Source organism: Ranitomeya variabilis, chromosome 5, assembly GCF_051348905.1.
Source record: "Ranitomeya variabilis isolate aRanVar5 chromosome 5, aRanVar5.hap1, whole genome shotgun sequence".
Classification (NCBI taxonomy): domain Eukaryota; kingdom Metazoa; phylum Chordata; class Amphibia; order Anura; family Dendrobatidae; genus Ranitomeya; species Ranitomeya variabilis.
In genome coordinates, this window is record NC_135236.1 from 554,675,551 (window position 1) to 554,697,580 (window position 22,030).

At 44.2% G+C, this 22,030-nt stretch overlaps 1 protein-coding gene across 1 annotated transcript in view; it reads left to right on the forward strand.

Moving 5' to 3' along the window:
* PRR7 (proline rich 7, synaptic) overlaps positions 1–20,011 on the forward strand; it is a 148,853-nt gene extending 128,842 nt beyond the window's left edge. Inside the window, exon 4 of the mRNA XM_077265939.1 lies at positions 19,235–20,011. Coding sequence (XP_077122054.1) covers positions 19,235–19,614 — 380 coding nt within the window. The 3' untranslated portion in view covers positions 19,615–20,011. The remainder of the gene's footprint in view (positions 1–19,234) is intronic.
* Positions 20,012–22,030: the final 2,019 nt, after the last annotated feature.

Below are 22,030 nucleotides of genomic sequence, written 5' to 3' on the forward strand. Positions count from 1 at the left end.
TGCTGGCAGGAGGCCCGTTAGCTGATGCGGCCAGAGAATTGTGTAACAAAGATTTGGACCTGTGATTCATCAGTGCCTCACTGTGGTCACATGCTACATAACACGGTAATTGTAATCTTTCTGTATCCTACCCTTGTACTACACTCCTGACTGTATACTTAAAACATAAAATTAATCTTGGGCTGCTCTTTTATCTCGGATTCACGAATCCCACGTCAGCATGCTCGGTTAGTCATATTATACTCTACCCAGGGTTGGTTTCTGACCCTATATAAGCCTGTTGTCGGATTGGCCTTATGTCTAACGAGGAACTGGTGGCAGCATACCGTACTGTGTTAGTGAGGAACTCTGACAGTGACGGCCAGGAGGTTTACATATACTGTATATCCCCAACCTGGACTGGTGATACATATCCCCCCTCACTGGGAGCGCCTCATTAACTCGTACCTATAAGGGAAGCCTTTCCAGCAACTATTTGCCTAGTTCCCTGACTGACCTGGGGTAAGTGGTGATGCCGATCCCTGCTGGGGCATTCTCTCCCCTCCCCAGAGGAGAGTGAAGTCGACGCACCCCTTCCCCTGTACAATCCATCACACTTAGGGCTCCTTTTGCATCAATTACTGCATCAATGTGGCACGGCATGGAGGCGATCAGCCTGTGGCACTGCTGAGGTGTTCTGGAAGCCAAGGTTGCTTTGATAGCCTTCAGCTCATCTGCATTGTTGGGTCTGGTGTCTCTCATCTTCCTCTTGACAATACCCAATAGATTCTCCATGGGGTTAATGTCAGGCGAGTTTGCTGGCCAATCAAGCACAGTGATACTGTTGTTTGTAAACCAGGTATTGGTACTTTTGGCAGTGTGGACAGGTGCCAAGTCCTGCTGGAGAATGAAATTTCCATCTCCAAAAATCTTGTTGGCAGAGGGAAGCATGAAGTGCTCTAAAATTTCCTGGTAGACGGCTGCGCTGACTTTGGTCTTGATAAAACACAGTGGACCTACACCAGCAGATGACATGGCTCCCCAAACCATCACTGGAAACTTCACACTAGACCTCAAGCAGCTTGGGTTGTGTGCCTATCCACTCTTCCTCCAGTCTATGGGACCTCGATTTCCAAATGAAATGCAAATTTACTTTCATCTGACAACAACACCTTGGACCACTGAGCAACAGTCCAGTTCTTTTTCTCCTTGGCTCAGGTAGACACTTCTGGCGTTGTGTATTGGTCATGAGTGGCTTGACACAAGGAATGCAACACTTGTAGCCCATGTCCTGGATACATTGGTGTGTGGTGGTTCTTGTAGCAAGGAGCAGTCCACTCCTTGTGAATCTTCCCCAAATTTTTGAATGGCCTTTTCTTAACAATCCTTTCAAGGCTGCGGTTATCCCGGTTTGCTTGTGCACCATTTTCTACCACACTTTTTCCTTCCACTCAGCTTTCTTGGATACAGCACTCTGTGAACAGCCAGCTTCTTTAGCAATGACCTTTTCTGGCTTACCCTCCTTGTGGAGTGTGTCAATGACTGCCTTCTGGACATCTGTCAAGTCAGCAGCCTTGCCCTACTAAAACAGACTAAGGGACCTTTTTATATGCTTAGGTTTTTTGTTAATTTTTCTAATTTACTGAGATAATGACTTTTGGGTTTTCATTGGCTGTAAGCCATAATCGTCAACATTAGCAGAAATAAACACTTGAAATAGATCACTCTGTGTATAATGACTGTATATAATATATGAGTTTCATTTTATGTATTGAAGAACTGGAATAAATTAACTTTTTGGTGATACTCTAATTTTGTGAGAAGCACCTGTATATTGCACCATCATATTCAAGGGTCTTACAGACATGATCTCTTTTCCCCCATTGGGACAATATAAACTTCCTACTATGAAATACTATGAAATTTAAGTATAGTACATACACTGGTGGTGTTATTATTATTTTTGTTATTAGTAATTATAATTTCTTCAATATTCAAGTGTATGTTAATTTTTTGAAGATTATTGCATTTATATTTTATACAGACCAAGTCCCAGCAAGGACTTTATTATGAGAAATAACACTTTTTATTTTTTCATCTTAGTAAAATACAGCCTCGTATTGAATTTTCTGGACAGTCATGTGACAATAGGTCACAGTTTTAAAACCATATGAGGTTATAGCTCAGATAAGTATGACTGTGCCCAAGGCAATGTTTGCTTTTATTCCAGATATAATGTCTTCCCATTATATTTATTCAAAAACATCTGATAAAGACATAATATGCTTCAGACCTGACACTGTAAAATGAATACCTGGATCACATGGCACTAGCGTTTGCAGTCATATGTCAGGTAGGAAGCATAATCACCATACAGTTGGAGCCATAAGAAAAAGTCATACTTTGGTTAATGTCATTAAAACTCTGGTTCTGTTGTGATGACCTTTTTAAAAGGTAACTTCAAATCTCAAAGAGACAGAAGAATATGGAAATATAAACTGATGATGACCTTTGACAGTCTTAAATAAAGACAAAACACACGGCACTCAAGGATCCTGTGTGGTGCCCAAGTCAGGTTTCCAGCCCGTCAATCCAATAGTAATAAGTCACTTGGCACTCAAATGGTTTCTTTCAGATGAAAAAAGTGAACATCCCATTTATTTGTGCATCCAGTTCAAAGATTATTTAAACGTTTTCGGTCAAATCACAAGACCTTCATCAGAAATATCTTTAACAAAACTGGAAGCATAGGACAATGAGGTATATGAGCCTAGGCAACCCGGGATGGAAAGCGCACCTGGAGCGTCTCAGATCCTTGAAGGGAGAAGGAGGGCGTGTATCCGCCGCTGCATATGGCACTCATAGACGTCCGGTCCGTCACGCTGTGTGGAGTAATCCCGGGGGCAGCCCCCGGGATTACTCCACACAGCGTGACGGACCGGACGTCTATGAGTGCCATATGCAGCGGCGGATACACGCCCTCCTTCTCCCTTCAAGGATCTGAGACGCTCCAGGTGCGCTTTCCATCCCGGGTTGCCTAGGCTCATATACCTCATTGTCCTATGCTTCCAGTTTTGTTAAAGATATTTCTGATGAAGGTCTTGTGATTTGACCGAAAACGTTTAAATAATCTTTGAACTGGATGCACAAATAAATGGGATGTTCACTTTTTTCATCTGAAAGAAACCATTTGAGTGCCAAGTGACTTATTACTATTGCTTTGACAGTCTTAGTGCAGGAATGAATGTGTCGCATGGATTTATGTCTTTTTACATCAACTAAGGAATTTGCCCCTCAGATCATGTGGGGTCATTACAACATAACCAGACCCCAAACAGAGGACAATAAAACATTCCTTATCTAAGAACTGGTCCAATATTTATGGACATAACTGTTTATCACTCATGGTAATTCTGCTTCATGTCACCTGTCTAATCCATGTTTTGTTTTTTTTTTCTGTGATGTGTTGTGCATAAATATGTGATTCTCCAGAATTTTTTTAGTCTATGCCTGATGAAGAGACCTGCGTAGTCTCGAAAGCTTACAATTAGTTACCATCTTTTCAGTTAGCCATTAAAAGGTATCAACCACTGAGTGAGGACTCTCAATTCTAAATACTTTTTTGGGCAAATTGAAAAAGCCTGTTCTAGCAATGAGAGGTACTGACCTGGTCAGTTACACCAGGTCAAGAGGAGCAGACCAAAATTTCTGTAACCTAGTGAGAAGCTTACAGGAGGCTACCCAGAACTTTTGATCTGAGTTAGGCAATTTAAAGGCAATGAACAGACCTCAGGAGCAGGGCCGGCGTCAGCACCCAGCGCACCCTGGCAAGTGCGGGGGCCCTGAACAGGAAGGGGGCCCGCTCACCGTCGGGGACACTGGCGCGCTATAATGCCGTCTTCCGCGAATGAACCCCCCAGCTGCTCCGGGCCCCTGCACTTGCGATACTTACCGTATTTTTCGGACTATAAGACGCACTGGTCCCCGGGAACTTCTGTCTCCACGCCACATAGCTGGCGTCTCCAGCGCCATCCATAGCGGCAGTTTTGTGCCTTCACCCAGCACAGTCTCTTCAGGAATATAGAGGCGTTCTGCCTCTCTCCTCTTGGTCCCGGGTTACCCAGATCAGGCCTGTCTGGCCTTGATATACCTACGTGCATTGGTTTCCAGTTTGATAAAAAGGAATTTCTGATGAAGGTCTGATGTATGGACCGAAAACGTTTATTCTTTAACTGGATGCACAAATAAATGGAATAATCATCTTGCAAATAATCCTCCGAGTGCCAAGTGATTTTTGATTATTATAAGACGCACTGGACTATAAGGCGCACCCAGGTTTTAGAGGTGGAGAATAGGGAAAAAAATATTTGAAGCAAAAAATGTGGTAAAATATTTAATAACATACTATTATATGTGGTGTTATTATATATAATAGTATGTTATTATGTTGGAAGCTGCGGGACCAGTGTGGTGTCTGTGAAGTACTATATGAAGATGCTGGAGGGTGAGTATAAGAATGGGGGCACAGGGCTTATATTGAAAGCACCACTCCAGCACTGCAAAATAACACTGGAGTGCTGCTTTAAAAGCCCATGGGAGAACTATAACTCCCAGCATGTCCTGCAGATCCTATGACATGCTGGGAGTTATAGTTCACTAAAGGAGTGGCAGAGTGCTTTATTGTGTTTTGGAAAGACTAACCTCTTAATTGTGGCAGCCAGCCTGTGGTGAGGTAAAAGCATCCCATGACTGCACACACAGAGCCCTCCCTCTTGTTGCCTTTCCACAGCACAGGTAATGGAAGCCTGCAGATTCTAGTGTTGGAGTCTGAAGGACCTGTGATGATGTCAAGAAGAGGGAGGGCTCTGTGCTGCCATGTGATGCTCCAGCCCGCCCACTTCTGACATCATCACAGGTCCTCCTTGTGCACACTGCACAGCACTCAGCTCCAGCCCAGGCAGGTATGCAGCGATCTCCTTTGCCCCCGACCCTGCTGCTGCTGCCTCCTCCTCCCCCAGACACACGGATCTCCCCAGCTGCTGCAGGAATCGGCGCTGGGGAAACCATGTGTGTCCCTGCTTAAGTGCAGTATTCATTTGCTGCTCCCGGCTCACCGCTCAGCTCATAGGTGGGCGGGGAGTAGCTAATGAATATTCACTGCACTTAATCATCGGGACTACAGTGCTTTCCCCAGCCTGTTTCCCAGCAGTGGGGACATTTTTCTGCCTCCTGAAGTGGGATAACAGTGCGATCCCACTCGCTGCTGCCCCCCTCCCCACATGCTACATCCCTACCATAAGACGCACCCACACTTTCCTCCCAAATTTGGAGGAAAAAAAGTGCATCTTATGGTCAGAAAAATACGGTACCTCTCCCTGTTCCAGCGCTGCAGCACCTTCCATCCTCTGTCTGTGATGTTCAGGTCAGAAGGCGCGATGACATCACCAGTGCGCGCCCCCTGCCTGAGCAGTCGCAGCACAGAGAGCAGGAAGACGCCAACGGTGAGGAGTCCAGAGCAGAGCAGCGTCAAGCAACGAGAGGTGAGTATTTCATTTTTTATTTTTTAATATTTGGAGCAATATATGGGGACCATCAGAAGGGGCCCATATATGGAGCATTATATGGGGCTAATTCTATATGGAGTATCTTATGGGGCCAATAATATAGGGAGCATCTTATGAAGCCAATTCTATAGGGAGCATTATATGGGGCCAATTTAATATGGAGCCAATCTAATATGGAGCATTTTATAGGGCCAATTCAATATGGAGCAGTATATAGGGACAATTACATATGGAGCAGTATATGGGGCCAATAATATATGAAGCATCTCATGGGACTAATTATATATGGAGCATTTTATATGGCCAATTATATATGGAGCATTATATGGGGCCCATTATACATGGAGCATCTTATGGGGCCCATTCTGTATGGAGCAATACATGGGACTCAGTATACTGTATGGGGCCGATCATATACTGTATGGAGCATTATATGAGGCCCATTATATATGGAGCAATAGATGGGGCCCATCATATACTGTATGGAGAATTATATGTGGCTCACTATACTGTATGGAGCATTATATGGGGTCAATTCCGTATGGAGCAATATATGCGGCTCATTCTGTATGGAGCACTCTGTGGTGCCCATTATACTGTATGTAGCATTATATGAGGCTCATTATTCTGTATGGAGCATAATATTGGGCTCATTATTCTGTATGGAGCAATATATGGGGCTCGTTATTCTGTATAGAGGACTATGTGGTGCCAATTATACTGTATGGAGCACTATATGGGGCCATTATACTGTATGGGGCAATATATGGGGCTCATTATTTTGTTTGGAGCAATATATGGGGCTCATTATTCTGTATAGGGGACTATACTGTCCGGTTTCTGAGCTAATGTAGAATGTACAATAGATATCACTCATGTAATGTAAGAAGTAAGTGAAATCTTTGGCATTGTACTATACCTATATTTCTCTGCCGTATCGGTGCATTATGAATTGTGGTATGTGTTAAAGGGGCCCACCGGGACGCATTCGCCAAGGGCCCATGAAAACCTGGAGCCGGCCCTGCTCAGGAGGAAGTGTCTTCTAGGAATAAATGCCAGTAATTGTGAAAACCTGAGTTGTAATAAAGGTGGCTAAGGTGTATATAAACTTATGACTTCAGCTTGTCACGGCAGTAACTCGCATTCTTGGCACCTTGCTATTCTCTATGTTCGCCACTCTGCTTATGCTCATGTCAGGCTGCTGTGTTAGTCCTCATGCAGCACTTCCAACTCTCCACATGGCTATGGATTGGGACAGATCATGCAGGTATTTAACCCTGCTGTGTTCTGCAGGGTTTGGATTCCTCAGCTAATCACCAACCTGCAGGTTCTATGTTCCACAGTGCTGCCCTTCACACCTATGCCTGAGCTTACTTTCCAGTTTGCTGTTAGCATCTAGTTCCCATCTAAGGTCTTTTGTTGTTTAACTCTCCTGTTGCTGACACTCCTTGTCTTCTAGTCCTGTCTGATCTCTTTGCTCCTGACCTCAGCTAAATATTCTGAACCTGTGCTGCCTGCCCGACCCTGGATAATCTGACTATGCTTCTGTCTCTCCCCTCTGCACCTCATATACCTGCTCTGACCTTTGAGTCAGCTGCTGCAGGTCCAGACACCAACCACTCTGGAGTGGCACCTGATAGCTGTCCTGCGGCCCAGGCTTATCGTCACCATCAGAGGCGCTAGTGTAGCCCAGGTAGCCACTTTGTCACTCCCCTTCAGGGTTAACCTGGCTAGTGGCCCAGTGGATCCATACCCACCAGCGGTACACAGCTGAATTCATATTCTGAAAGGAAAGAGTTAAGCAGCACCATAATTGTCCTGACAGTGAGTGTTTTTAATCCAGATAAACAATACAAACTTGGCAGCGCTCCATTGCTTCAGATGAAATAATCTAGTTTATTCAACCAGTTAAATGCGACGTTTCATTTCTGCTATAGAGCCTTTAGGCTGGGTTCACACTGCGTTAACAGCAGCTCGTTCAACACATACGGTAACGGGCTGCTGTAAATGCAAGTGCCGGTATGGCAGTGACGGACCCGGAAATGCTGCAGCCCGCGTCTCGGGGGCCGTCACTCAATGACGGCACATGGCTAGCGCACACCCATTGTGGGCGTGCGCTAGCGATGCGTCCGACATTGGAGTCAATGGCGGCGCTAGCGGAATACGTTACACCACGTTATGCCGCGGTGTAACGTAGTCCGTTTAACGGACGGGTTCAACGCAGTGTGAACCCAGCCTTATCGCACTTGTGAAAGACTTCAGCAGAGCTAAAACTTCGCTATAATACTGTGTGGAGATTGCAGTATATAGTCTGCTATAATAATCATTAAGGCTCAGTTTTCACTTGTCAAAAGTTTGAATTTGTGACAAATCCTACATACTAATAGGTGATATATACATGTTGATCTTCATTGTTGAAATCTAATGTATAAAGCTGAATGTGTGTGTGTATGTGTGTGTGTATGTCCGGGATTGGCATCTGCACCGTCGCAGCTACAGCCACAAAATTTTGCACAGTCACACGTCTGGACCCTGAGAGCATCATAGGCTATGTTGTGAGGCGAAATTTTAACCCCGCACATTCCAATTCACCAAACAATTTTGCCCCTATCTACATAATGGGGAAAAAGTGAATGGAAAAGTGTTGGAGGCGAATTGACAGCTGCCAGATGTGAACAAGGGGGATTTAAAGAATGAGAGCGATGGCTCCAAAGAGTATATACCGTACAGCTGCTAAGGTGGGGCCCCGACATGGATACTCACCACACACGGGGATATGAACACACACAAAATGCACCACACACTACCACGTGCTTGAACACATATACCACCCTCAGCGCACATTTCACCACACATACACCAACCTCACCACATAAAAGTCGAAACACAAAAGTCGCCGCTCAAAACTCGCCACGCGCAAAACTCACCACATGCAAAACTAGGCTCAGGCAAAACTCGCCACACGTGCAAAACTCACCTCATGGAAAACTCGCCACACACAAAACTTGCACAAGCGGAAAAATTGCCACATGCACAAAGGTTGCAACACATGCAACACATGTGCATCCATCATGTGCAGACCTCCCCTCCATTCATCATGTGCAGATCCCCCCTCCATCCATCATGTGCAGATCCCCTCTCCATCCATCATGTGCAGGTCCCCCTCCATCCATCATGTGCAGATCCCCTCTCCATCCATCATGTGCAGGTCCCCCTCCATCCATCATGTGCAGACCCCCTCCATCCATCATGTGCAGACCCCCTCCATCCATCAAGTGCAGACCCCCCTCCTTCATGTGCAGATCTCCCTCCATCCATCATGTGCAGACCCCCCTCCATCCATCATGTGCAGATCCCCCTCCATCCATCATGTGCAGATCCCCCTCCATCCATCATGTGCAAACCCCCCGCTATCCATCATGTGCAGATCTGTTATGACCCTAATGGCGAGGGTCTCAGAGGAATAAGTAAGTCTGCGAAGTACAAAAATCCAGCTCATAGGGCAGTGGTAACTGGGTTGACCATATAACTACTCCTAACGCCAACACTAGAAGTAGCCGGGGAACATGCCTACGTTGGTCGCTAGATGTCTCGCGCCAGCCGGAGAACTAACTACCCCTAGAAGAGGGAAACAAAGACCTCTCTTGCCTCCAGAGAAAGGACCCCAAAAGTAGGATACAAGCCCCCCACAAATAATAACGGTGAGGTAAGAGGAAATGACAAACACAGAAATTAACTAGGTTTAGCAAAGAGAGGCCCACTTACTAATAGCAGAATGTAGTAAGATAACTTATATGGTCAACAAAAACCCTATCAAAAATCCACGCTGGAAATTCAAGAACCCCCGAACCGTCTAACGGCCCGGGGGGAGAACACCAGCTCCCTAGAGCTTCCAGCAAGGACAGGATACAGATTAAGTACAAGCTGGACAAAAATGCAAACAAAAACAAATAGCAAAAAGCAAGAAAGCAGACTTAGCTTAATCTAGCAGGAACCAGGATCAGTAGACAAGAGCACAACAGATTAGCTCTGATTACAACGTTGCCAGGCATTGAACTGAAGGTCCAGGGAGCTTATATAGCAACACCTCTGAACTAACGGCCCAGGTGAGCATACAAGGGATGACTGACATACCCAGAGTCAAATCACTAGTAACCACCAGAGGGAGCCAAAAAGCAAATTCACAACACAGATCCCCCCTCCATCCATCATGTGCAGATCCCCCTCCATCATGTGCAGACCCCCTCCATCCATCAAGTGCAGACCCCCCTCCATCATGTGCAGATCTCCCTCCATCCATCATGTGCAGACCCCCCTCCATCCATCATGTGCAGATCCCTCTCCATCCATCATGTGCAGATCCCTCCTCCATCCATCATGTGCATATCCCCCTCCATACATCATGTGCAGACCCCCTCCATCCATCAAGTGCAGACCCCCTCCATCATGTGCAGATCTCCCTCCATCCAGCATGTGCAGACCCCCTCCATCCATCATGTGCAGATCCCCCCTCCATCCATCATGTGCAGATCCCCCTCCATCCATCATGTGCAGATCCCCCTCCATTCATCACGTGCAGACCCCCTCCATCCATCAAGTGCAGACCCCCTCCATCATGTGTAGATCTCCCTCCATCCATCATGTGCAGATCCCCCCTCCATCCATCATGTGCAGATCCCCCCTCCATCCACCATGTGCAGACCCCCTCCATCCATCATGTGCAGACCCCTCAATCCATCAAGTGCAGACCCCCCATCCACCATGTGCAGACCCCCTTCCATGCATCATGTGCAGACCCCCTCCATCCATCAAGTGCAGACCCCCCCTCCACCATGTGCAGATCCCCCTCCATCCATCATGTGCAGATCCCCCCTTCATCCATCATGTGCAGACCCCCTCCATCCGTCATGTGCAGATCCTCCATCCATCCATCATGTGCAGATCCCCCTCCATCCATCATGTGCAGATCCCCCTCCGTCCATCATGTGCAGACCCCCCTCCATCCATTATGTGCAGACCCCCTCCATCCAACAAGTGCAGACCCCCCTCCACCATGTGCAGACCCCCTCCATGCATCATTGTGCAGCCCCCCTCCATCCATCAAGTGCAGACCCCCTCCACCATGTGCAGATCTCCCTCCATCCATCTTGTGCAGATCCCCTCCATCCATCATGTGCAGATCCCCCTCCATCCATCATGTGCAGATCCCCCTCCATCCATCATGTGCAGATCCCCCCTCCATCCATCATGTGCAGACCCCCCTCCATCCATCATGTGCAGATCCCCCCTCCATCCATCATGTGCAGATCCCCCTCCATCCATCATGTGCAGATCCCCCCTCCATCCATCATGTGCAGACCCCCCTCCATCCATCATGTGCAGATCCCCCCTCCATCCATCATGTGCAGATCCCCCCTCCATCCATCATGTGCAGATCCCCATAATGTCCAGACCAGTCCAGAGGCAGATATATATTATACCCCCCACCCCACTATCTGGGACTGGGTGCAAACAATGCCAGTGCTGCTGTTGCTGTCTGTGCTCCAGCTTCCAGACAGAAAAGAAGCCTGAGGAGTCTGAGGGAAGTGGTGAGTCACTGACAGAGCCGTGCAGCATGCAGCGTGCGGGCAGGAGGGAGATCATGTTTACTTACTGTGTACTGCTCTGCCGCTGTGAGTCCCAGGCCAGCATTGTGTGTCCCAGCCAGGTCGGGAGACAGGGCGACGCCATTCCACCTCAGCCCCCCCCCCCCCCCGGTAAGTGGACTGTGTCAGCAGGGAGTAGGGAGAGTCGGAACCAGCACCACATGTACTGACTGCCGCTCTGCCGCCCCTGTCTTCAGGGATGCACTGACATCCTCACTCACTCCTCAGCAGTGACTCACCGGAGACCCAATCCCCCCACAGCAGCCGAAAGACTGAGGTGGGTGGGCGGTCCGACCCCAGACTTTTAAAAAAAAAAAAAAAATTTTTAAAAACTTGCTCAGGTGTCGCCCCCCTCGAATTGTCCCGCCCTAGGCACGTGCCCTCAAGTGCCTAGTGGCAAATACGGCCCTGCCCTCTACATAAATCAACACAAAGCCATTAAGGTCTAAACCACTGGCAACAAAAGTGAGTACACCCCTAAGAGAAAATGGCCAAATTGTGCCCAAAGTGTGAATATTTTGTGTTGCCACCATTATTTTCAAGCACTGCCTTAACTATCTTGTGCATGGAGTTCACTGGAGCTTCACAGGTTGCACCTGGAATCCTTATCACTCCTCCATGATGACATAACAGAGCTGAGAGACCTTGCACTTCTCCACCTTCCATTTGAGGTTGTCCCACAAATGCCCAATAGGTTTTAGGTCTGGACACATGCTTGGCCAGTCTAGCACCTCTACCCTTAGTTTCTTTAGCAAGGCAGTGGTCGTCTTGAAGGTGTGTTTGGGGTCTTAACCCCTTCATGACCTAAGCTTTATTCAGTTTTGCGTTTTCGTTTTTCCAGAGCCATAACTTTTTAATTTTTCCGTCAATATGGCCATGTCAGGGCTTATTTTTTGCGGGACGAGTTGTACTTTTGAATGACATCATTGGTTTTAGCATGTCGTGTTCTAGAAAATGGGAAAAAAATTCCAAGTGCGGTGAAATTGCAAAAAAAGTGCAGTCCCACACTTGTTTTTTGTTTGGCTTTTTGCTAGGTTCACTAAATGCTAAAACTGACCTGCCATTTTGATTCTCCAGGTCATTATGAGTTCACAGACACCAAACATGTCTAGGTTCTCTTTTATTTAAGTGGTAAAAAAAATTCCAAACTTTGCTAAAAAATACCCGTAGCGTCTCCATTTTTCGTAATCTTGGGTTGGGTGAGGGCTTATCTTTTGCGTGCCGAGCTGACATGATACCATTTTGGTGCAGATACGTTCTTTTGATCACCCCAAAAAAGTAATTCTGGCATTTCGAATTTTTTTCTCGCTACGCTGTTTAGCAATCAGGTTAATTTTTTTTATTGATCGATCGGGCGATTCTGAATGCGGTGATACCAAATATGTGTAGGTTTGATTTTTTTATTGTTTTATTTTGAATAGGGCGAAAGGGGGGTGATTTGAACTTTTATATTTTTTTAATTTTTTTCATATTTTTTAAAACATGTTTTTTTACTTTTGCCATGCTTCAATAGCCTTCATGGGAGGCTAGAAGTTGGCATAGCCTGATCGGCTCTGCTACATAGGAGCGATGCTCAGATCGCTCCTATGTGGCAGATTTACTGCTATGAGTGCCGACCACAGGGTGGCGCTCACAGCAATCTAGCATCAACAACCATAGATGTCATCAATAGACCTCTGGTTGTCATGCTGACGTATCGCTGACCCCTGATCATGTGACGAGGGTCAGCGATGCGCTCATTTCCGGCCCGATGGCCGGAAGCGCTAGTTAAATGCCACTGACAGTGTTTGACAGCGGCATTTAACTACTTAATAGAGGCAGGTGGATCACGATTCCACCCACCGCTATTGCAGGCACATATCAGCTGTTTTGAAAACAGCTGACATGTCCCGGCTTTGATGCGGGCTCACCGCTGGAGCCCGCATCAAAGCGGGGGTTCTGACCTCGGACATACTATCCCGTCCGAGGTCAAAAAGGGGTTAATCATGTTGGAATATTGCCCTGCAACCCTGTTTCCTAAGGGAGGCGATCATGCTCTGCTTCAGTATGTCACAGTACATGTTGGCATTCATGGTTCCCTCAATGGACTGTAGCTCCACACAGCCGGTAGCACTCATGCAGCCCCTAACTATGACATTCCCACCATGCTTGACAGTTGGGAAGACACACTTGCCTTTGTACTCCTCACCTGGTTGCTGCCACACACATTTGATACCATCTAAACCAAATAAGGTTATCTTGATCTCATCAGACCACTTCTTTCTGGGATGACAGCTATGCTGAGAAATTTTATGCATTGTGTGACGTATGATCGGAGCACTGACAGGCTGGCCACCCACCTCTTTAATCTCTGCAGCAATGCTGGCAGAACTAATGCAAAAAGATACCTTCTGGATATGATGCTGAGCGCTTGCACTCAACTTCTTTGGTCAAGGCCAGTACTCAGTCGAATCTGTGTTGTTACACTGCTGTATAGTTTTGGCCACCGTGCTGCAGCTCACTTTCAGTGTTGGCAATCTTCTTATAGTAACAACTCTTTCTTTCAGATCCTCAGAGTTCTTTGCCATGAGGTGCCATATTAAACTTTTAGTGACCAGTATGAGAGCGATAATACCAAATTTAACACACCTGCAACCTTGTAACATTAATGAGTCACATGTGTTGTCCCATGAAAAGATATAATCAAATATTTACAAAAATGTGAGGTGTACTCACTTTTTTATATACTGCATATATGTCATATTATGGGTTGCATGCTCCACTTCTGTGTGCCTCCAATCATTTCTCAATGTGTTAGGGTAAGTTTGGATGGAATTTTTTTGAGGGGTCTACAAGACAAGTTTTCTAGTGAAAACTGCTTCAAGAAATGCTCTTTCTTTTGGGGCGTTTTTGGAAGAGCTGCTTTGCCGAAGTGTCACACACTTTCTTTTTTCCCACCAGGCATTTTCCCAAAGTGAAGTGAAGAAAAAACACTCAAAACTCTGAACATATGAAAAACAAAGTGGTTTTGACAACAGGAATGAATTAAAAGCTTTTTTAAGCTATTTTTTAAAGCAAACCCGCTTCATCAAAATCACTAAACTCTGTGCGCATACACTTACTGTATGCAGAATTAAGCTGTACATACCCATTAGATGTTGGCTGTATTATGATTCGGCTGACCGCTATCTCTCCCAACTTCTACATACACAGTATTGCCCGGCTCTATGAGACAGTCAATGCCAGACTCTTCTTATCTCCCCATCGAAGAAAACTATTGACCATTGAAGTTCAAATGGACGATCTTTATTTGCACCAACACAATCTGGGAACACATTATTTCCGATTTCGACAACTTTTATCTATTGTGTAGGTGTGCTTCCGTACTACAGTTACACAACTGTGTCAGGTTTTGCTTCCAGTGAAAAACAGGTCAAAGATGTACTCCCACGATCTGATCTACTAATATAGGCCAGAATAGGAGAGATAATGAGATTTTTTCTTGGATAGGGCACCAGGATGAGTAAAAAAAAACCTTGATATGTGTACAGACCCATTGCTTTATTTGCTTCAGTGAACTGGCAGTTTTTAAAACAGCACATGGACTTTACCCATTTAAGACTTTACCCATGAGCGCTACACTACGGCAGGAGGCCATGTACCTACAGGATTACACTCTTGTTAATATGGAGGCATACAGAGATTTGTTGTTTCTGATCCATACCGAATATAAACAATTTACCGGTATGCCAGCTGAGACTTCACATCTCAGTCTTCCTGCCTCCTGCATGTTAATACCGAGATCACCTCCTCTATGTCTTTTTTAAACCTAAAAGGAAGCCAGGAATTCTCAGCATTATGATTATTATGTGCATGTAGGAGGCAGACAAAGCAGTATGTCTGTGAGGTGCACTATAGTGAAAAAAGCTACTTGAGACTAATTTATGGTTTACTCTAGGGAAACACAAACATAGAAGTACGACTTCCTTTTATTTATTTTCTAGTATTCTAAGCTGTTTTCCAGAAAAAAAAAAACATGGCCTAACAACACGTTTAATTTTTCATTTTTTTTTAATACTAATGGCATACAGAACAGTTAGGGTAGAATACTTCTACAGCTAGTTGTCTTAAACCCAGGCTGAAAACTGTAAGTAATAAAATTTAGCATTCACCTTTCTTGTATAAACAAATTATTTTTTTACTCAGATCTTGTGACATTTCTCTTACGCGTGGTGCCATTGCTGACCACGTGAAATAAGAAAGGGGTTTTGTTTGTTAAGTAATGCACTTTTAGGCCGGGGTCACACATGCGTGTTTTACGGACGTAAGAGCGCAGAAACTACGTCCGTAAAACTCGCATTACATACGGCACAATGATTCTTAATGGGTCTAGTCCTATCAGGCGTATATTACGGATCCGTAATATACGGCGTTGTATGGGCGTAGAAAATCGCAGCATGCTGCGTTTGTCAGCGTATTGCGCAAAAAAATCGCCAATGAAAGTCTATGGGGGCGAGAAAAATACGGATTCCACACGGACCAGCAGTGTGACTTGCGAGAAATACGCAGCGGTGTTAGTGAAAAGTCGGTAATTCAATTGCCGGCTTTTCATTTCTCCTGCACAAACCCGACAGGATATGAGACATGGTTTACATATAGTAACCCATCTCATATCCCCATTTTTTTTGCATATTCCACACTACTAATGTTAGTAGTGTGTATGTGCAAAATTTCAGCGCTGTAGCTGCTAAAATAAAGGGTTAAATGGCGGAAAAAATTGGCGTGGGCTCCCGCGCAATTTTCTCCGCCAGAATGGTAAAGCCAGTGACTGACGGCAGATATTAATAGCCAGGAGAGGGTCCATGGTTATTGGCCCCCCCGTGGCTACAAACATCTGCCCCCAGCCACCCCAGAAAAGGCACATCTGGAAGATGCGCCTATTCTGGCACTTGGACACTCTCTTCTGTTATGATCCTTAGTGGTTGAGGATCACAAATTACTCCAGCTAAGTAACAAACATAGGACAAGCTCTAGGGAGGTGGCAAACTGGACTGACCACAAATCTGAACCTATCCAAACACACTAGAAGTAGCCGGTGAACGTGCCTAAAAATCCTAGACGTCTCGAGCCAGCCTGAGGAACTAACTACCCCTAGAGAGAAAGAAAGACCTCTCTTGCCTCCAGAGAAATAATCCCCAAAGATATAGAAGCCCCCAACAATTAATAACGGTGAGGTAAGAGGAAGGCACATACACAGGGGTGAAAGCAGATTCAGCAAATGAGGCCCACTAATACTAGATAGCAGAAAATAGAAAAGGGAATCTATGCGGTCAGTAAAAAACACTTACAAAATATCCACTCTGAGATTTCAAGAACCCCCACACCAACTAACGGTGTGGGGGGAGAAACTCAGTCCCCTAGAGCAACCAGCAAGCGAGGAAATCACATTTTAGCGAGCTGGACTAAAAACATAATGAACGCTGATAATCAAAAAATGATCTAACAACAACTTAGCTTGCCTTGGAGAGACTGGGAGCAAGGTAGCCACAAGGAATCTGAAGAGCACTGAATACATTGATAGCAGGCAAGGAACTGAGTATCCAGGTGAGCTAAATAGGAAACCAACCAAGGATAACGAACCAGCTGATGCTGCAACCTGCAGAAAGACAACACTACACAGTACCGCTTGTGACCACTAGAGGGAGCCCAAAAATAGAGTTCACAACACTCTTCCCACTCCCTGTAGCGGTGGGATATGGGGTAATGAAGGGTTAATGCCACCTTGCTATTGTAAGGTGACATTAAGCCAGATTAATAATGGAGAAGCGTCAATTATGACATCTATCCATTATTAATCCAATTGTTTGAAAGGGTTAAAAAACACACACACACACATGATTTAAAAGTATTTTAATGAAAGAAACACAGCGGTTGTTTTAATAATTTATTGCTCTCTCAATCCATTTGCAGGCCCGCGCTTGGCAAAATAATAAACGCACAAGATACATACCCTCAGCTGAACCGTCACGTCCCACGAGGTAATCCATCTGAAGGGGTTAAAATATTTTACAGGCAGGAGCCTTGCTAATGCAGCTGTGTGCTCGTGCTTGTAATTCCCCGGCGAATGAATGAAATGTAGGTCATTGACCTACATTTCCTTCAGTCGCGGTGATGCGCCCCCTGGTGGATGTCCTCATATGACCTGGAGCGTGGGAAAAAGTTCCCAGGCTGCAGTTCATGAGAACATCCAGCAGGGGCGCATCACCGTGACTCAATGTAAACACAGATCCAGCTTTCCTTTCAGCACCCGGGTATTACAGGCACGAGCGAGTGGTTTATCGCAGCTCGTGCCTGTAATATTAGTTAACCCCTTCAGATGAATTACCTCGTTGGACGTGATAGGACATCAGAAGGTATGTATCTTGTGCGTTTATTATTTTGCCAAGCGCGGGCCTGCAAATGGATTGAGAGAGCAATAAATTATTAAAACAACCGCTGTGTTTCTTTCATTAAAATACTTTTAAATCATGTGTGTGTGTTTTTTAACCCTTTCAAACAATTGGATTAATAATGGATAGGTGTCATAATTGACGCTTCTCCATTATTAATCTGGCTTAATGTCACCTTACAATAGCAAGGTGGCATTAACCCTTCATTACCCCATATCCCACCGCTACAGGGAGTGGGAAGAGAGTGGCCAAGTGCCAGAATAGGCGCATCTTCCAGATGTGCCTTTTCTGGGGTGGCTGGGGGCAGATGTTTTTAGCCACGGGGGGGGGGCAATAACCATGGACCCTCTCCTGGCTATTAATATCTGCCCTCAGTCACTGGCTTTACCACTCTGGCGGAGAAAATTGCGCGGGAGCCCACGACAATTTTTTCCGCCATTTAACCCTTTATTTTAGCAGCTACAGCGCTGAAATTTTGCACATACACACTACTAACATTAGTAGTGTGGAATATGCAAAAAAAATGGGGATATGAGATGGTTTACTATATGTAAACCATGTCTCATATCCTGTTGGGTTTGTGCAGGAGAAATGAAAAGCCGGCAATTGAATTACCGGCTGTTCACAGATATCACGCTGTAGTAAATATAAATACAGAATATATATATATGTGTCTTAATGACATATATATATATATATATATATACTGTATATATGTTTTCCCGAACATTTGAGCACATAAATCCATTAGATGTCGGTTTTGCAAGCCTGTGCGAAAATCTCGCAGTACGGATGCCATACGGATTACATACGGAGGATGCCATGCGCAAAATACGCTGACACACCCTGACTACGGATCAATATTTTGGGAACATTTCTCCGTATTACGGCCGTAGTACGGACGTATAATACGTGGCGTATTGTCTTACGCCAAGTGTGACCCCAGCCTTATAGTCAACAGTCTCCTGGACACTTGTTTAATGAATTATTAGTCTTACCTGTGGTTGAATTCTTGCTAATTAAAATGTATTCAAAACTTTAGCTTTGCTCCTAAGACTTTCATTTGGGTGTGCTCATTTTTGCAACATGGTCTTGAATTAATTTGTTAGGAAAACTGTTTTTTGGGGGTTTTTCAAAATAACAAATATTTTTACAATCAAAGGGCCACATTTGTGTGAGTATTTTGCAGTATGGTATCGCATGGAAAATGTTGATTGCTAAAGGAAATGAAATGTTTTCTGACAAATCTGTTGGGATGTACTCATTTAAGCTGAACATTGTGTTTTCTTGCATTTTTCAGTTTTAATTGCAAAATATATAAAGAGGAAAGAAGGAGATATTTTTTTGGTATTTTAGCAGGGAACATAAATTAAATTTATGATCTATTAACCCTTTATTGCACATTTTGCAATTATCAGTTTTAAAATTGTTTGACCCAATAGTCAATAAGAAGGTCTAAGTAATTATATAACTGTTGCTATTGCCAGACACATTCAACTGTAGAACATCACAGATTATGTTGATGAAAATATATTCTTGACATTTTATATATCAATTATAATGTAACACACTTTTCATGGATATTAACTTACAATTTCTATTTGTATTGAATTTACAGAGCCAGATTTATCTCAGCCACCATGTTATGAAGAGGCATTACTTATGGCAGAACCACCACCACCCTATAGTGAGGTCCTGACTGATACTCGTGGTATCTACAGGAAGATTCTCAGTCCTTTTCTCACTGTTCAGGATGAGCTTGTGAAACCAGAACAACCCCTGAGCCATAAACAACATCTGGCAGGACCACCCCATACGCAACCACTTCCAGGTGCCCTAAGTTCACCAATTTCATCGACTCCTCCTCAAGAAGCACAGGGGGTGAGACGACCATCCTGGTCAGGATCGGAAATTGGAAGTGGAGGTCTACACAGACTGCCTAGGGGCTGCCAGCTGATCTTCCCAATTCCTCTTATGGGTAGGACTACGGCTGTTTGAAACAACATGCACAGTTGGATCATGTATGTTATGAGCATATGTACGGAATTGGGTGGGTTGTGAACATCACAAAATGACAATGTAGAAACTTAGGTAATCAGAAATTCGATTACTTTTTGAACTATTTAATCTTATAAAACGTTCTAAAAATAAGTCAGATGCATTTTAATTGTTCCATGGACACTGTGGATTTTGAGGACCCTAAAAGCGCACCTAAAATACTTGTACAGCTCTCTGGGAACGCACATTCAACTTGAACCTGTTTTTCAGGATGTCTATGTTGTACTCTAAGAAGACTCATACAAACTGAAAGCCATCTTTATTTATTTATTTATTTATTTATATTTTTTAGTTGCACTCTCTTTTTGTGGGATTAAAGTTTGACAGCCGTTGTGTACATTTGAGCTACTCATGGGGTCCATTTCTGTATGTTGTACATACTGTGTCTAAAAAAAGATTCTGTTCTTCAAAGAAAAATGTTCAATACATTTAATCTGAAAGGGCTTCACATTGAACAATTTCAAGTGGTAATGTGTAAATGATAAAATGCCGTGCCATGCGCCAACACTGTGCTAAAGTGACCTGTCCAGTGATACAGAAGTGAAAATACTATTTTATATTATTCATATTTTAAATCAAGATTTAATTGATCATATTTGGATACCTCTGGAATCCTTCATTTATCTCCAGTTATACGGAAGAACTCAAAGAGCAAAAATGAAAGATAGGAAGGAAAATAAAAATGGTAGCATAAACTGTCCTGATAGAAAACAGGTCATTTCTGCCCACTGTGATCTTAATATCCATGCATGTTGACAGTATTGGCACAAAAAAAGTTGAGGCTTCTATATTGCGGACAAAATTAAGGCCACTTTCAAACATCTATATAAAGCCGGTACCGGATAAAACAGTACCGGTGTCATCAGTGTTTTGGATCAGCATTTTGGATCAGTGTGTCATCAATGTGTCATCAGTGTTTTTCCGGTATGGATAAAGAAAGAAGGAGATTACAAAGCTTCTCCTATACTTTGCTATGTTACACATGTTCAGCACACAGGCAGCACTCGTACATCACAAGGATGCCATCACTGTGCTGTACGTGTTTTTCACGGACCCATAGACTTTTATTGGTCCTTGTCATCCATGCTGCCAGAATAAAACGTGTATGTCCCCGTGTGGTTTACATGGACACACAGTCCATGTGAACACATGTGAAGATCACCAGTTTTTAATGGGTATGTGTGTTATCCGTGAAAAAAATGGATGCCACACGTGCATGTGAAGGGGGCCTTAGCATGTGTAGTGACTACAAAACTTAGGCTTCCTGTAGATCTACTGCACCAAACTTGGATAACCATTGCTCTCCCTATAGCCATCTAAATTTGCTTCGGCACAACCTCAGCATGTCCGAGTATTATAGCCTTAATAGAGATGCTGAAGCAGCACTCTTATATCTTTTTGAAGCCAGCCTACAATACTAAAATCTGCCCCACACAAAATATATCAATAGAAATAAACACCATTCATTTATCCCACTTTCATTGTACTTAAATGGGACCTCAACTAGGCTATATGCACATGACGTCTTTTTAAGGCAGAGCCCACCCCTGAAAATGCCTGAAAAACGATCAGAAAACGCTAAAAAAAATGAACACATGCATTTCTATGTAACAATTACTTGCAATTCAGATGCAGACTTTTCAACGTCTTTTAATCACTTCAGGTTTCTAAAAATGCCAAGACGTGAGTTGACCTCTCATCTGGCATTTTACACTCGGTTGATGTTCTGAACTTTATAATACAAGTCAATGGGAAAGCTCCAAAAACACCCAGTTTTTGTAGCATTTTGCTATCGTTTTTGCTTTAAAAAAAAACAAAAAACAAATAAGTTTCTTCATTATGCAATGGAGAAAAAAATGGCTGGAAACTACAGCAAAAAAGATGTCTCAAAAACAATGGGAAAAAAACTAAAAAAAAAAACGGTGGCCAAACCATAGGAAAAACGCTAAAGAAATGACTGAAAACACAACACAAAAAATGCCTCAGAAAAAAAACGCCAGTTTCTTGAAGCATCTTCTGATTGAAAAATTCTACAGGTACACCAAGATTTAAATAACTGTGTGCAAATAGCCTTAGGCAGATTCTAGTTTCTGCAGTCTTGCAGGGGTCCTCTACCTTTTCATGTTCCAGGTATATGGTGGCAACTTGTGACTACAGAGTGTTCCAACTAATAATCTATTAAGGCATATAAGTCAATCTTGCACATGTGCTATGTGTTCCCAGCTAGGTGCATACATGATGGTCTCTCTGCGGGCACAGGCAGTAGTGGCCTTACTGATCTACAACAGGAAAATTACCGAAAATACAACAGGCCAGGAATATACTGTAAAGCCGGGGTCCCATTAGCGTCTGGCAT